The sequence below is a fragment of the Gobio gobio genome (assembly GCF_949357685.1).
Source record: "Gobio gobio genome assembly, chromosome: 25".
In the NCBI taxonomy this organism is placed as follows: Eukaryota; Metazoa; Chordata; class Actinopteri; order Cypriniformes; family Gobionidae; genus Gobio; species Gobio gobio.
This window is the reverse complement of record NC_137121.1, coordinates 26,558,554-26,576,568: the sequence shown is the minus strand read 5'-3', so window position 1 is coordinate 26,576,568 and position 18,015 is coordinate 26,558,554. Positions and strand designations below refer to the sequence as shown.

General features: G+C 34.8%; 2 protein-coding genes across 4 annotated transcripts in view; both read right to left on the bottom strand.

Annotated features, from left to right (window-relative positions):
• The window catches only part of banp (BTG3 associated nuclear protein), a 70,796-nt gene extending 68,067 nt beyond the window's left edge, over positions 1-2,729 (bottom strand). The window contains exon 1 of one of the 3 annotated variants that reach the window (XM_079809302.1): positions 2,627-2,729. The gene's annotated coding sequence lies outside the window, so the exon portion shown is untranslated. The remainder of the gene's footprint in view (positions 1-2,626) is intronic. The other 2 variants (XM_079809303.1, XM_079809304.1) reach the window with 2 other exon arrangements.
• A 461-nt stretch (positions 2,730-3,190) lies between these two features.
• On the bottom strand, positions 3,191-16,982 carry pdcd2l (programmed cell death 2-like). The gene is made up of 6 exons (XM_079808837.1): positions 16,824-16,982; positions 13,524-13,687; positions 12,996-13,403; positions 11,498-11,602; positions 4,073-4,230; positions 3,191-3,357 (listed from the first exon to the last, which is right to left on the bottom strand). The coding sequence occupies exons 1-6, from the start codon at positions 16,926-16,928 to the stop codon at positions 3,227-3,229; spliced, it is 1,071 nt and encodes a 356-aa protein (XP_079664963.1). The 5' UTR covers positions 16,929-16,982; the 3' UTR covers positions 3,191-3,226.
• Between the last annotated feature and the right edge of the window lie 1,033 nt (positions 16,983-18,015).

The window sequence follows — 18,015 nt, the reverse complement described above, 5'->3', positions numbered from 1 at the left end:
GGTAAAGAGTTCGGTGTTCTGCCGTGGCAGCTCGTATGGGTCAACGTTTTTGATATCAGCTTCTCTAAATACCTCAGCTTGGCGCTGGTAGTAAGTTTCTCCCTGTAAGAGACCTCTTCTTCTCCATTTCTTCTAAGTTTTTTCGTAATTTCTCCGCTTAAACGCCGCGATGATAATTCCTCGAGCCGTCTTTCCTGCTCTGATCTCTGTATCGCTCTTACAATGTTACCACTGGCAACCGATAGCGTGGGATCCCAGAATGGTGTAGGGCTCAGACTCCGCCCACGACCGTGACGTATCTCCTCATTCTCAATATCTTGATGTACTACAACAGGGGTGTCCAACCCTGGTCCTGGAGAGCTTCCTCTCTGCAGATTTTAGCTCCAACCTCAATCAAACACACCTGAACCAGCTAATCATGGTGTTCAGGGTGCTAGATAATTACAGACAGGTGTGTTGGAGGAGGGTTGGAACTGAAATCTGCAGGACGGTAGCTCTCCAGGAGCAGGGTTATGCCGCGTTCCAGGCAACCCGTAACCCGTGTTTTTCCAACCTTCTACCCGTGAAAGTGGACTGGAACGGCAGCCAAACCCGTGACTTCCCACCCGTGAACTCGTACTAGATCGATGTACTCCCAGTTACGAGTTTTGACGTCACATAGTACGGATGCGGTGTTTATGAAACAAATATACAAATAACGTAAAATAAAAGTTATAACAGCTTTTCTTGCCGTCTGCGCTGTTTTTCTCCTCCGTTTCCCTCAAATAAGCAAGGAGTAAGCACCTTTGGTGATAGAAATGATTGTAAATGAGCATACACCCCGTACGGTCCCCCATGCTTTGTTTACATCAAACTACCACACAATTCCTTGCGCTCAGGCAGTTTGGCGTGACTTTGCCTGGAACACTACAAAGTCGTGAGTCGTGGTTTGAAGTTGTAATTTACAGGCTCAAAAACCTGCCTGGAACGCAGCATTAGACACCCCTGTACTACAATAACTTAAACAAAAAATGAAATAAACATGGATAAGAACTATACAGACATATTTAAACTAATAAAAAGAAATACAAAAACACACAACAAAATTAGTGTTATTATTTTAAAAAAATATATTATTATTATTTTTATTAAAAAAATTATTTCAATACTAAAATAACACTGATATCAATTATTTGCCAATTTCTGATTATTTTGGGAGGGAATATCAATTTTCAAAGAAACCATGAATTTTCAAAGAGTGTTTTTAATATAATTTTATATGTAAGCCACAAGATAAAATACATTATTTTTTACATGCAAATATCGTTGTGTCCTTGCAAAAAAAAAAAAAAAAAAAAAACGCCAAATTGACAGCTGAGCCCCACCCCAAGGGGGGTGTGGTACTGAAGGTGACCTCACTTTTTTTTTTTCATTTTATTTTGTTACATATTTCCTTTCTCAAAATAAATGACTTGAAATTTTTTTGAAGAGACCCCAAATTTTTTTTAATTTAAATAATGATTTATTATTAATAATAATAATTAAATGTGTATAATATTTTACTGAAATAATAAAATTAATACAATAATAAAATATTTAACAAATACTTAATACACATTTTAATAATTATAATATATATATATATATATATATATATATATATATATATATATATATATATATATAAAGTAATTAAATTTAATTATTTGGTCTCTTTTTTATGTAATGTTTATTTAACAAGGAAAATTAAGTGTAACGGACATAAATTTACATTTGATATACAGTATATAGTAAGTAAAATGTGAGGACGTTGCTTCATTTTAAAACACCACCACACACTGATATATATATATAATATAGTAGTAAATAAAAATAGTGTCTGTGTATATATTGAAATGAACTTAACGGCTATTCTGAAAAAAAGTACAGTGGTACCATGGTACAGTCGTGTTAATATTATATATATATGATAGTAATATCATGGTACTTTGACTGCAATTCATGCACCAGGGTATATTTACATGATATGCATATGTCCATGTAGTGGTAGTACCATGGTACTTTTCCCTAAGCATGGATTACCACATTAACATATAATAATATTTACACAATACACCAAGGCATGAAGGAATTACTATCCATGGCACATACGCAAACACATGCGTTTACATGTCCTAAAATGTGTCCATATCGAGGTACTTTTGAGATGAACATGCATGATTCTCAGTTAATATGAAACTGCTGCTGAGATTATAACTAGGTTACAAGACCTTTACTGTAGTTAAGCACTCAGTGTTTGGACAAACAAAAAATAAGGACGCTCCCGGATTTAAACCCCCCTCCACTAAACACTCTTTAAAAGACGGAACTCTTTGATCAGTTTAATAACAGGCTGGCTCAGTGCTATAATCCAGTTAGCACACCGCAGCTAGCCTGCTCATGTTAGCCGCTAGCTCGCGCCTGCTAACGAACAGCTCAAAACAACAGCCGTGAAACGCATCTAGGCCTCATTTGTGCCCTTCATAGCACGCAAGACACAGTTGACACGAAAACAGCAGGATAATGTGTATTTCTTTAATGCAAAGCGCCATATTTTGGACGCGCGCGGAGAGCTGGAGGTGTCGCGTGTCAGAATGGTTTATATTACCGTGTGAATGATGAATTCTCGTGTTGTTTGTGAGGATTCCGATAATGGCGTCCTTCCTCGCGAGAGAAAAACCTGTGCATTGAACGCCGCTCGCTGTTCTCACTGCGCATGCGCGCAGGAGCTGGCCGTGTTCAGTACTGCAGCCTGCCGTTCAGCCGTTGTAGGACGAACCAACAACACAGAGCAAAACTTTAGGTACAGGGTTTCTTTTTTGAGCCCACATCTAAAGGTTTTCTGCCTCTGTATAAGTATTTTCGCCCAAATTATGTAAATATTTGGGAGAAATCGATAAAACTGTATTTTGCACATGCACAGAAAAAGCAAACATTGACTGCAACCTAATCGGTTTTCTGTTGTTTTTGCATTTCTTTGTATAGCAGCCCGGCCAAAAAGTATGTCCACACAATTTGGCATGTTTCATTGCGTTATTATTACCAATAAAAGTAAACAATGAACTCCAAGCACAACTATGTAAAATGTAGACATTTAAAATTCAATTGTCTTAGGCCAGACATAGCTTTTGGCCACTACTGTATATATTAAATAATAAATCACAATTAAGGTATATTAATAAATGATCTTTATTGGTGGTAAATTATATCATTTGAAGAGCTTTTGGTCTGGATCGGGCTGGACAAAAATAAATTCTTCTACTGGAACCGTTGATCCAGATTTCCAACAACTGTTTCTGCAAGTGTACACCAGAACTGTTCCAAACTCCAGTGAAATGTCTGAGAAGACAAAAACGAATCATATCTTAGTTACACTACAAGCACTAACAAGTGACGTAATGTACAGTGAGCCATTCATAATCCATCATGAAAGGATGATCAGTCTTGTATCAGAGGGATAGTTTGGGATGACCATACATTGCACAATATTTCACCACTGATTACGAAAGTAAATCAATAAACTGATATTAAATATTGATTTGAGTTCTAAGGGCCAGATTTCCTAACAGCTTGCGTCAGTGCAAACCCTGTTTTGGTGTTTAAAAATTACTGTCAGGATTTACTAAAGACAATGAAAAATTTGCGCTGAAAGCTGAAATTTTTGCAGCTGATCTTATTGCATATGCATTTGTAGGAGTTTCCCTTTCAGACGCAAAACGTATGGGAGGAGAGTATTTAAATGAATCACACAAGGTGATTTACTCAGGTTTGCGCTCTTCAATTTACTGGTGTTTACCAGATGATAACTGGTAGATTGTGTTGGTCATTATGGAAATGATCCGGCTGCGTCTGAGTTCTTTAATTTGTGCGTCGTCAGTAGATCACACGCTGAACTTTCCACTCACATCTGTGCTTTTTTTAAATTGCGTTTTCACGCTAACTTGCCCTGTTTAGTAAATCTGGCCCTTAGTCTTCTCACATTTTGTAATAAATAATGACAATAAGCAATTAAAACATTTGGTTTTGAGTATATTTTAAAAACATCTGTACTTACCTGAATTTGTGACTGCACTTCCAAGCAAACTGACCAATGCAGGCATGAGCTGAAATTCAAAAACCCTCGGGCTGCCGCAGTGACCACAGAAAGGCACCATCTCATTAACATTTGAAGGCGGCTTTATTATGAATAGAGGTGATCCGGCCCAACTGTATCTATAAGGCGAGATGTAACACATTTGTTTAAAACATGAATCAATAATTCTGGATAATAATCTATGACATTTTACAAAAACACTTGTAGGCGATGTAATTTGATGAAAACACTTATGGACGATGTAATTTGACAAAAACACTCATGGACGATGAAATTTGACGAAAACACTTATGGACGATGACATTTGACAAAAACACTTATGGACGATGAAATTTGACAACATAATTTGATGAAAACACTTATGGACGATGTAATTTGACAATGTCATTTGATGAAAACACTTATGGACGATGTAATTTGACAATGTCATTTGATGAAAACACTTATGGACGATGTAATTTGACAATGTCATTTGATGAAAACACTTATGGACGATGTAATTTGACAATGTCATTTGATGAAAACACTTATGGACGATGTAATTTGACAATGTCATTTGACGAAAACACTTATGGACGATGTCATTTGACGAAAACACTTATGGACGATGAAATTTGACAATGTAATTTGATGAAAACACTTATGGACGATGTCATTTGACGAAAACACTTATGGACGATGAAATTTGACAAAAACACTTATGGACGATGAAATTTGACGAAAACACTTATGGACGATGACATTTGACAAAAACACTTATGGACGATGAAATTTGACGAAAACACTTATGGACGATGTAATTTGACAACATAATTTGATGAAAACACTTATGGACAATGTAATTTGACAATGTCATTTGATGAAAACACTTATGGACGATGTAATTTGACAACATAATTTGATGAAAACACTTATGGACAATGTAATTTGACAATGTCATTTGATGAAAACACTTATGGACGATGTAATTTGACAATGTCATTTGATGAAAACACTTATGGACGATGTAATTTGACAATGTCATTTGATGAAAACACTTATGGACGATGTAATTTGACAATGTCATTTGACGAAAACACTTATGGACGATGTCATTTGACGAAAACACTTATGGACGATGAAATTTGACAATGTAATTTGATGAAAACACTTATGGACGATGTCATTTGACGAAAACACTTATGGACGATGAAATTTGACAAAAACACTTATGGACGATGAAATTTGACGAAAACACTTATGGACGATGAAATTTGACGAAAACACTTATGGACGATGTAATTTGACGAAAACACTTATGGAAAATGTAATTTGACAATGTAATTTGATGAAAACACTTATGGACGATGTAATTTGATGAAAACACTTATGGACGATGTCATTTGACGAAAACACTTATGGACGATGAAATTTGACAAAAACACTTATGGACGATGAAATTTGAGGAAAACACTTATGGACGATGAAATTTGACGAAAACACTTATGGACGATGTAATTTGACGAAAACACTTATGGAAAATGTAATTTGACAATGTAATTTGATGAAAACACTTATGGACGATGTCATTTGACGAAAACACTTATGGACGATGAAATTTGACAAAAACACTTATGGACGATGAAATTTGACGAAAACACTTATGGACGATGAAATTTGACAATGTCATTTGATGAAAACACTTATGGACGATGTAATTTGACAATGTCATTTGATGAAAACACTTATGGACGATGTAATTTGACAATGTCATTTGATGAAAACACTTATGGACAATGTAATTTGACAATGTCATTTGATGAAAACACTTATGGACGATGTAATTTGACAATGTCATTTGACGAAAACACTTATGGACGATGTCATTTGACGAAAACACTTATGGACGATGAAATTTGACAATGTAATTTGATGAAAACACTTATGGACGATGTCATTTGACGAAAACACTTATGGACGATGAAATTTGACAAAAACACTTATGGACGATGAAATTTGACGAAAACACTTATGGACGATGAAATTTGACGAAAACACTTATGGACGATGTAATTTGACGAAAACACTTATGGAAAATGTAATTTGACAATGTAATTTGATGAAAACACTTATGGACGATGTAATTTGATGAAAACACTTATGGACGATGTCATTTGACGAAAACACTTATGGACGATGAAATTTGACAAAAACACTTATGGACGATGAAATTTGAGGAAAACACTTATGGACGATGAAATTTGACGAAAACACTTATGGACGATGTAATTTGACGAAAACACTTATGGAAAATGTAATTTGACAATGTAATTTGATGAAAACACTTATGGACGATGTCATTTGACGAAAACACTTATGGACGATGAAATTTGACAAAAACACTTATGGACGATGAAATTTGACGAAAACACTTATGGACGATGAAATTTGACGAAAACACTTATGGACGATGTAATTTGACGAAAACACTTATGGAAAATGTAATTTGACAATGTAATTTGACGAAAAACACTTATGGACAATGAAATTTGACGAAAACACTTATGGACGATGAAATTTGACAAAAACACTTATGGACGATGAAATTTGACGAAAACACTTATGGACAATGTAATTTGACAATCAAATTTGATGAAAACACTTATGGACAATGTAATTTGACAATCAAATTTGATGAAAACACTTATGGACGATGTCATTTGACAATGTAATTTGATGAAAACACTTATGGACGATGTCATTTGACGAAAACACTTATGGACGATGAAATTTGACGAAAACACTTATGGACGATGTAATTTGACAACGTAATTTGATGAAAACACTTATGGACAATGTAATTTGACAATGTAATTTGATGAAAACACTTATGGATGATGTAATTTGACAAAATCACTTATGGACGATGTAATTTGACGAAAACACTTATGGATGATGAAATTTGACAAAAACACTTATGGACAATGAAATTTGACAAAAACACTTATGGATGATGTAATTTGACGAAAACACTTATGGACAATGTAATTTGACGAAAACACTTATGGACAATGAAATTTGACAAAAACATTTATGGATGATGTAATTTGACGAAAACACTTATGGACAATGAAATTTGACAAAAACACTTATGGACGATGAAATTTGATGAAAACACTTATGGACGATGTAATTTGACGAAAACACTTATGGACGATGAAATTTGACAAAAACACTTATGGATGATGTAATTTGACAACGTAATTTGATGAAAACACTTATGGACAATGTAATTTGAAAACGTAATTTGACGAAAACACTTAGGGACGATGAAATTTGACAAAAACACTTATGGATGATGTAATTTGACGAAAACACTTATGGACAATGAAATTTGACAAAAACACTTATGGACGATGAAATTTGATGAAAATACTTATGGACGATGTAATTTGACAAAAACACTTATGGACGATGAAATTTGACGAAAACACTTATGGGCGATGAAATTTGACAAAAACACTTATGGACAATGTAATTTGACGAAAACACTTATGGACAATGAAATTTGACGAAAACACTTATGGACGATGTAATTTGACAATGTAATTTGATGAAAACACTTATGGACAATGAAATTTGACAAAAACACTTATGGACGATGAAATTTGATGAAAACACTTATGGACGATGTAATTTGACAAAAACACTTATGGACGATGAAATTTGACGAAAACACTTATGGACGATGAAATTTGACAAAAACACTTATGGACGATGTAATTTGACGAAAACACTTATAGACGATGAAATTTGATAAAAACACTTATGGACGATGTAATTTGAGAAAACACTTATGGACAATGAAATTAGATGAAAACACTTATGGACGATGTCATTTGACAATGTAATTTGATGAAAACACTTATGGACGATGTCATTTGACGAAAACACTTATGGACGATGAAATTTGACAAAAACACTTATGGACCATGAAATTTGACGAAAACACTTATGGACGATGTAATTTGACAACGTAATTTGATGAAAACACTTATGGACAATGTAATTTGACAATGTAATTTGATGAAAACACTTATGGATGATGTAATTTGACAAAAACACTTATGGACGATGTAATTTTACGAAAACACTTATGGAAGATGAAATTTGACAAAAACACTTATGGACGATGTAATTTGACGAAAACACTTATGGACGATGAAATTTGACAAAAACACTTATGGACGATGAAATTTGACGAAAACACTTATGAACTATGTCATTTGACGATGTCATTTGACGAAAACACTTATGGACGATGAAATTTGACAAAAACACTTATGGACGATGAAATTTGACGAAAACACTTATGGACGATGTAATTTGACAACGTAATTTGATGAAAACACTTATGGACAATGTAATTTGACAATGTAATTTGATGAAAACACTTATGGATGATGTAATTTGACCAAAACACTTATGGACGATGTAATTTTACGAAAACACTTATGGATGATGAAATTTGACAAAAACACTTATGGACGATGTAATTTGACGAAAACACTTATGGACGATGAAATTTGACAAAAACACTTATGGACGATGAAATTTGACGAAAACACTTATGGACGATGTAATTTGACAATGTAATTTGATGAAAACACTTATGAAATATGTCATTTGACGATGTGATTTGACAAAAACACTTATGGACGATGTAATTTGACGAAAACACTTATGGACGATGAAATTTGACAAAAACACTTATGGACGATGTAATTTGCCGAAAACACTTATGGACGATGAAATTTGACAAAAGACTTATGGACGATGAAATTTGACGAAAACACTTATGGACGATGTAATTTGACAATGTAATTTGATGAAAACACTTATGGACGATGTCATTTGACAATATAATTTGATGAAAACACTTATGGACGATGTCATTTGACGAAAACACTTATGGACGATGAAATTTGACAAAAACACTTATGGACCATGAAATTTGACGAAAACACTTATGGACGATGTAATTTGACAACGTAATTTGATGAAAACACTTATGGACAATGTAATTTGACAATGTAATTTGATGAAAACACTTATGGATGATGTAATTTGACAAAAACACTTATGGACGATGTAATTTTACGAAAACACTTATGGAAGATGAAATTTGACAAAAACACTTATGGACGATGTAATTTGACGAAAACACTTATGGACGATGAAATTTGACAAAAACACTTATGGACGATGAAATTTGACGAAAACACTTATGGACGATGTAATTTGACAATGTAATTTGATGAAAACACTTATGAACTATGTCATTTGACGATGTCATTTGACGAAAACACTTATGGACGATGAAATTTGACAAAAACACTTATGGACGATGAAATTTGACGAAAACACTTATGGACGATGTAATTTGACAACGTAATTTGATGAAAACACTTATGGACAATGTAATTTGACAATGTAATTTGATGAAAACACTTATGGATGATGTAATTTGACCAAAACACTTATGGACGATGTAATTTTACGAAAACACTTATGGATGATGAAATTTGACAAAAACACTTATGGACGATGTAATTTGACGAAAACACTTATGGACGATGAAATTTGACAAAAACACTTATGGACGATGAAATTTGACGAAAACATTTATGGACGATGTAATTTGACAATGTAATTTGATGAAAACACTTATGAAATATGTCATTTGACGATGTGATTTGACAAAAACACTTATGGACGATGTAATTTGACGAAAACACTTATGGACGATGAAATTTGACAAAAACACTTATGGACGATGTAATTTGACGAAAACACTTATGGACGATGAAATTTGACAAAAGACTTATGGACGATGAAATTTGACGAAAACACTTATGGACGATGTAATTTGACAATGTAATTTGATGAAAACACTTATGGACGATGTCATTTGACAATATAATTTGATGAAAACACTTATGGACGATGTCATTTGACGAAAACACTTATGGACGATGAAATTTGACAAAAACACTTATGAACGATGAAATTTGACAAAAACACTTATGGACGATGTAATTTGACAACGTAATTTGATGAAAACACTTATGGACGATGTAATTTGACAATGTAATTTGATTAAAACACTTATGGATGATGTAATTTGACAAAAACACTTATGGACGATGTAATTTGATGAAAACACTTATGGACGATGTAATTTGACGATGTAATATGACGAAAACACTTATGGACGATGTAATTTGACAATGTAATTTGACGAAAACACTTATGGACGATGAAATTTGACAAAAGACTTATGGACGATGAAATTTGACGAAAACACTTATGGACGATGTAATTTGACAATGTAATTTGATGAAAACACTTATGAACTATGTCATTTGACGATGTGATTTGACAAAAACACTTATGGACGATGTAATTTGACGAAAACACTTATGGACGATGAAATTTGACAAAAACACTTATGGACGATGTAATTTGACGAAAACACTTATGGACGATGAAATTTGACAAAAGACTTATGGACGATGAAATTTGACGAAAACACTTATGGACGATGTAATTTGACAATGTAATTTGATGAAAACACTTATGGACGATGTCATTTGACAATATAATTTGATGAAAACACTTATGGACGATGTCATTTGACGAAAACACTTATGGACGATGAAATTTGACAAAAACACTTATGAACGATGAAATTTGACAAAAACACTTATGGACGATGTAATTTGACAACGTAATTTGATGAAAACACTTATGGACGATGTAATTTGACAATGTAATTTGATTAAAACACTTATGGATGATGTAATTTGACAAAAACACTTATGGACGATGTAATTTGATGAAAACACTTATGGACGATGTAATTTGACGATGTAATATGACGAAAACACTTATGGACGATGTAATTTGACAATGTAATTTGACGAAAACACTTATGGACGATGTAATTTGACAAAAACACTTATGGACGATGAAATTTGATGAAAACACTTATGAACGATGTAATTTGACGAAAACACTTTTGAACGATGTAATTTGACAAAAAATATTATTGGACGATGTAATTTGACAAAAACACTTATGGACGATGTAATTAGATCATATAATTTGACTAAAACTTATGGACAATGTAATTTTTTGACAATATAATTTGACGAAAACTCTTATGGGCGATGTAATTTGACTATGTAATTTGACGAAAACACTTATGGACACAAAGCTTTCCTAAATGGAAATGTTTTAGTTATTGTAGCACATTTGTAATGTTTTCATTGTTTTTGCCCTATTTTTACAAATTTTAGTCAGTTTAGTTTTTTTACTGAAATTCCATATAAAAATATTCATCACCGTAACACTTGTTCAGGACAAAGAGATATTTTCTTCATGAAACCGGTGAACACTTCATCTCCATGCTTGACTGTGGCCTTCTCATATTCCTCCTTAGCTTTCCCACTTTCGCAAAAAAAAAAAGATTAGAAAATTAGTTGTTACATAACTAATAGACAATTTAAGGAGATTTTCATATACATTTAGCCATGTAGTGTAACATTCATCACACTTTTGTTCAGAGATTTTGTGTCAGAGATTCACTGAAAAGACTGTTGTAGACAGTGTTGGGGCATTACAAGTAACATGCATTATGTAATTGAGTAAAGTAACACATTACTTTATAACTGTACACATTAACATTTGAATTACCTTTTTTAAATAATGTCCATTACTTTTAACTGAAATTGAAATATAAAATACTGAATTAAAATGATTGGTTACACTTTATTTTAAAGTGTCTTTGTTACAGTGTAATTATATATTTAAGTACTGAGTAATAGTAATTACAAGTACCTTACAGGTTAGGGAAGGATAAAAAGTAACATAACATTACTTTCCATAAAAAGTAACTATGTAATTAGTTACTTTTTCAGGGAGCAATGCAATATCGTAATGCATTACTTTTACAGTTTTTCTCAGTCGCTTTGGTACATTTTTCGAATCATTCTCGACATTTGCAAAACAGTAAGTGCATTTCTCAAAACAATTTGTACAAATAGCAAAACACCATGGATTACCTGCAAAAGCCAGTTTCTTGCTCAAAATCCTTAGTTCATCTCTCAAAAGTAAATATCTGTGTCAATGAACATGTCAGTGCCATCAGAATGACAAGTCCTTGTGTCATTGTGTACGGATAAGACGGTCAAATTGCTTAGTCATTTTGTCAATATAACAGTGTACTCTGGAGGGATGTTCTGATGTAAACTATGGCTAAAGGTTTGATGACAATTATTGTAAATTGTAGGTTACACCTTAGTGTTGCAAGAGATTGGAGAAGATTCACATTTACTCTTTTACTGTTTGTACTGTAATTTGTTGACAGACCATGTCATTACGATACAGAAAGGAAAAGACAGCACTGCATAGCACAAAAAAAAAAAAGTAGAAATGTGAGCGTCTAATGGAAATGTATAGAAATATGCTTGACATATGACAACTTGTTCAACCATTTTGCCTGTAAAGACTTATGCTATGAACTAATGGCTAAATGTTGTGGGGGGTGAGACTATTCAACAGAGACTCATTATAATACATTTTGATCAACATGACATAAGCAACTGATAATGTAGGAAAGAGCAGAGAATTGTACATAATCATTTGCATGGATGTACAAAAGCATTTGCAACTTGTTCAAAGAAATGAGAAACTGCTTTTTTGATGTGCAAAAGTGACACAATGATGTGAAGATTGAACAGGTAGTTTTGAGAATTTCAATTCTGATCTGAGAAATGTACCAAAGCGACTGAGAAAAACTGTAATAACTTTCCCCAAAACTGGTTGTAGAATCAATCCTTACCTTTGAATCTCTTCGACAATCACTCCTTCCCTTTCCTCGTACTCTCTAAGAAGTTCATTTTCATGACCCATATCATGAAATCCATCCAAGTCTGTTTCCTCCATAACGCTTATGTAGAACGACTGAAAAACGGGCACATCGGTGGGTTGGAGGGCACTTTGCTGATCCTCAACACCATCAATGCACAGGCCCTGAAGTTTGCTGCTGACATCAGTTCCTTCATGAACACTGTCATTTGGCACTTGTACGCCACTCTCAGCCACATTCACTTGCTCTTCGTTGTCCATCCCCCAATCATCAGCTTCATCACACCAGTCTGTTCCGGACATTGCAGGTTCTGTCGTTGATGTGTTGTCTTGTCTTCCTTTGATGTCGTCATCCATGCACTGAGAGCGCAGGACAATCCAACTAGGTGTGCATAGAGAGAGGTGACATGGTCAGAAAATACAATGTTTCAAGGAATACTTAAAGAAACAGAACACACCTGATATGAAAATGATGGCCTAATCTAAATCGACAAGATGTTACCTTTCTGGTTTGCCAAAGCACTGTGGATTGGTGCAGGCAAATACATTGATGGTTCTGTGGTACGGAGACGCCGCAAGGGGGCAGTAGACTTGCACAATATGAGACAGGCCTCTCTGACACAGACAGCATATGGGATACTGGAGACTGATTATTGGAAGCAGGTCCTGTTAAAATGAAAATTTGTGAATATATTTAAATATATATGTGTGTATATGCGTGTGTTTTGTATTTCTTGTATATATTATATCTATCTATCTATATATATATATATATATATATATATATATATATATATATATATATATATATATATATATATATATATATATATATATATATATATATATATATATATATATATATATATATATATATACATAAACTGTATTGCCAAAAGTATTGGGACACCCCTCCAAATCATTGAATTCAGGTGTTCCAATCACTTTCATGGCCACAGGTGTATAAAATCAAGCACTAGGCATGCAGACGCTTCTCCAAACATATGTGAAAGAATGGCTCGCTCTCAGGAGCTCAGTGAATTCAAGCGTGGTACCGTGATAGGCTGCCACCTGTGCAATAAGTCCATTCGCGAAATTTCCTCACTACTAAATAATCCATGGTCAACTGTTAGTGGTGTTATAACAAAGTAAAAGCATTTGGGAACAACAGCAACTCAGCCATGAAGTGGTAGGCCACGTAAAATCACAAAGCGGGGTCAGCACATGCTGAGGCGCACAGTGCGCAGAAGTCGACAACTTCCTCCAAACTTCGTGTGGCCTTCAGATTAACTCAAGAACAGTGTGTAGAGAGCTTCATGGAATGGGTTTCCATGCCTGAGCAGCTCCAAGTGCAATGAAAAGCTTCGGATGCAGTGGTGTAAAGCACACCACCACTGGACTCTAGAGCAGTGGAGACGTGTTCTCTTGAGTGACGAATTACTGCGAGCCAGGCCTCAGTGCCTGACAACATCAACATCAGTGCCTGACCTCACTTCTAGAAGATTGGTCAAAAATGGCAAGCGTCCCAAAACTTTTGGCAATATAGTGTATATTAGGGGTGTAACAGTACATGTATTCATGTATTTGTCACGGTTCGGTGCATACAATCAGACAACAAATACAGTCAGTCACAGGCGATCGACACTCCAATCCAGGAGAAGTGCGCAGTTATGCTACGCTGTTTGCTAACGACCACAACAGGAAAAAAAGCAGAAGAGACGATCTATGCACCAACCCAAAACAAGTTCAGATGGCACGCAAGAGCTTGCTAGTTACGCTGAGTTTCGATGAATTTTTGTGATGCGCTCCACAAACTTCACTGAAAAGAAACTGGGACGGCAGAAAGCGGCATCCTGATTGTTTTCTTTATTTTACAAAAGCACAATGTTTTGTTTTTATTGTGAGTATACACAAATAAAATAAGACCCTTTACAGTTTCGAATGACGTAAATTAATGTTGTGATGTTATTATTTCCATCAAGAGGTGCGTCAATTTTTGGTCAAGATCTTGTATCGGCAATGCAAGCAGAGTCAAGCACTCTGTAAAGTCTCCTCCAGCACATCCCAAGGCTTTCAATGGATTTAAGGTCTGGACTCAGAGGTGCCAATTCATGTGTGAAAATGATTCTTCATGCTCCCTCTCAACCATTCATTCACAGTTTGAGCCTGATGATTGACATTGGCTGCGTCCAAAAACCTAGGCAGTGACTCGTTGCCTCGCTTCCTTATCAGACAATGGCTTGTAAGGCGTTTGTGCATGAAGGCACCTCACAAAACTAATTTCGGACAGACTTCTTACTAGGTAACCGTTTAATGATCTACAGCAAAATAGAGAGAGCTTTGGTGAGAACTTAACAAATATTTAATTACTACATTAGTAATTTCTCGCTAGAAATGACATCAGAAGTGAATGTTGGTACAAAACGTACATTTACACACAAACTGACCAGCGAACGCAACTTTCAGACGCCATCTTTTTTTCCAGCTCAACTGTCACAGAATGGAAAGCACAGGATTTTGGGATAGCAAAGGCAGCAAAGGATACAAATATGCTGCCTTCAAAACTCGATCAGATTAATTTATCTCAGGAGACAGGAAGTGAAGCTAACATTAGATTCGGACCTGCCTTGATGGTTTCGGACGCAGCCATTGTCTTCCTGGAATATGGCCATGATGTGTCTTCCTACATGGTTGTTTAATTAATTAAAAGCTATCAATTAGGGTTAGAAGAACTGTTTCCAAACATATCATGCTAAAAACATAATTACGGCATATAGACTCTTGAGCATTTGCCTATTTAATTCCAAACAGCAACTTTTTTTTGGCTGGGCAGTGTATATACTTTTTGAGGAATACATAAACGCTAAAACTTTATTTTCAGAATTATTTATCAATACAGACCTAGCGCGGCCGCCATCTTTGTAACTTACTGCTATTTAATGTGTTTTTGGATTGTTCTGCTGACGAGGCATGTCTTGTCGATGTCTTTCGAAGAAATTTCACTAAAGAACTCCAGACAACTGTGGAAAATTCTAACTTAAGTGATCTAGAAGCTTTATACAACTTTTAACAGCGGATACCATTGAAAACACGGTAAGTTACGTTCATCCCTCGCTTTCGTAACTGTTCTGCTCTGAATAAGGTCTATTTATTGACAATTTACCATTTATTTGATACCTCGTTTATATTTATAATTTATATCTATATTAAATATTAACTTATTGGCTTGAAAACATGAATTCAGTTGAATCGCGCCCATTCTCGACCGTAAAATGGTTCGGTTCGAGAATCGAAGTTCAAAAGAACCGAGCCAGCCAGGAGTCGAACCTAGAATCTTCTGATCCGTAGTCAGACGCGTTATCCATTGCGCCACTGGCCCGATGCGTGACATACGAACATACGGGAACTCTCACTATACCAACACATAATTTCATAATATTCAAACACAAAATACATTATTTAATGACAGCTGTGTGAGAAATTTAAAATTACATCGCTGTGAAACAAATCTCGAATACCTCAATTAAAGTAATGTGTAATAACCGAGGTTAATCTTGAATGTGCGACTTAGTATGTTAAGCCTCATAGTTAGCTAACTGGCTAGCCTACTTTTATAAAGCTAATATTGCATAAGCAAGCAAAGAAACCTGATTTAATTTCGCTTAGGTGTTAAAGATATTGTCTGTCTACATTAGGAACTGTATTTAACAACAAGATAAACCTGTCAAGCAGAGTCAGTAGCCTTTAGTTAGCATAACACAATCCCCGAGTAAGTTATATGTACAAATTCCATTTCTTTTACCGGTTTATCCCCGATTTTGTTCGTGCAATAAGATGTGTTTTTCTTCGTGTCAATAGCTCCATCACATATTCCTACGAGAACTGTCTCGTGTATCGATGTTGCCATGATTATTGAGCAGAAATCCTCAGTCCATGTGCTTCTCTGAACATGTGGAGAGACTAAAGTAAGTTGACACTCGGTGCCTGTCACTGAATCATTTTGATATGAATAGTCTTGAACGTGTTTTATCAAATCGATACTGGTCTATAATTGATATTCAATGAGAAATAATCAAATGGTAAGTCATTTGAACCACATAAAATAGTATTTGAATAGATTAATTTGATTTAGTGGATTTCGACAATAACCTCGCATCGGGCCAGTGGCGCAATGGATAACGCGTCTGACTACGGATCAGAAGATTCTAGGTTCGACTCCTGGCTGGCTCGGTTCTTTTGAACTTCGACTCTCGAACCGAACCATTTTGCGGTCGCTAATATCGAACCGAACCATTTTACGGTCGCTAATAGAGCCTGGCATTGATGCTTGCATAAATGTTTACTTTAAATATTCACATTAATTCAATATCAATAATTAAGTCTTTACAACTCGTGTGAACTGACACATTGACTTTCGCTTCGTTTAGTTATCTTCAAGAAAAAGGCATATAGGCCTACTAAAATCCTTTGCTAAACGGATACTGCTAAACTACAGTGAAAAAAAGGGTAAAAGGTGACCTAAACCAAGGGTTTTAACCTAAGCCATTATGGCATTTAAGCGTTATAAGTGCAGGTCTACTGCCCTCTCGCGGCATCTCCTCACAAAAAAAATAAACCAGAAAGGTAAAAAGAATATCTGTAAAATGCCTCTGTTTCATAAAATAACTCCCCTGCTGAAATGAGCTGCACTATTGGCGTCTGAATAGCGTGATTAAAATATATTAACATGGGGAGCTTAATGTAAAACACAAGATATTTCCTTTGTATTAGTTCAGGTAAATATGTAGTTGCAAGGACAGGCCGCGAGAGGGCAGTGCGGTTTACAATATGAGAGTTGAACAAGTTTGTTAAAACGACAACGTTTTGTTTGCTGGGCTTACAGTGTAAACTTGGGATATTTGCGAATACTTACTGTAAATAATACGATTAAAAAACTGAAATCTTAATTTTGGATAATTTTAGCCACACTTAAGCTCTTTAACTGTACTTTTTAC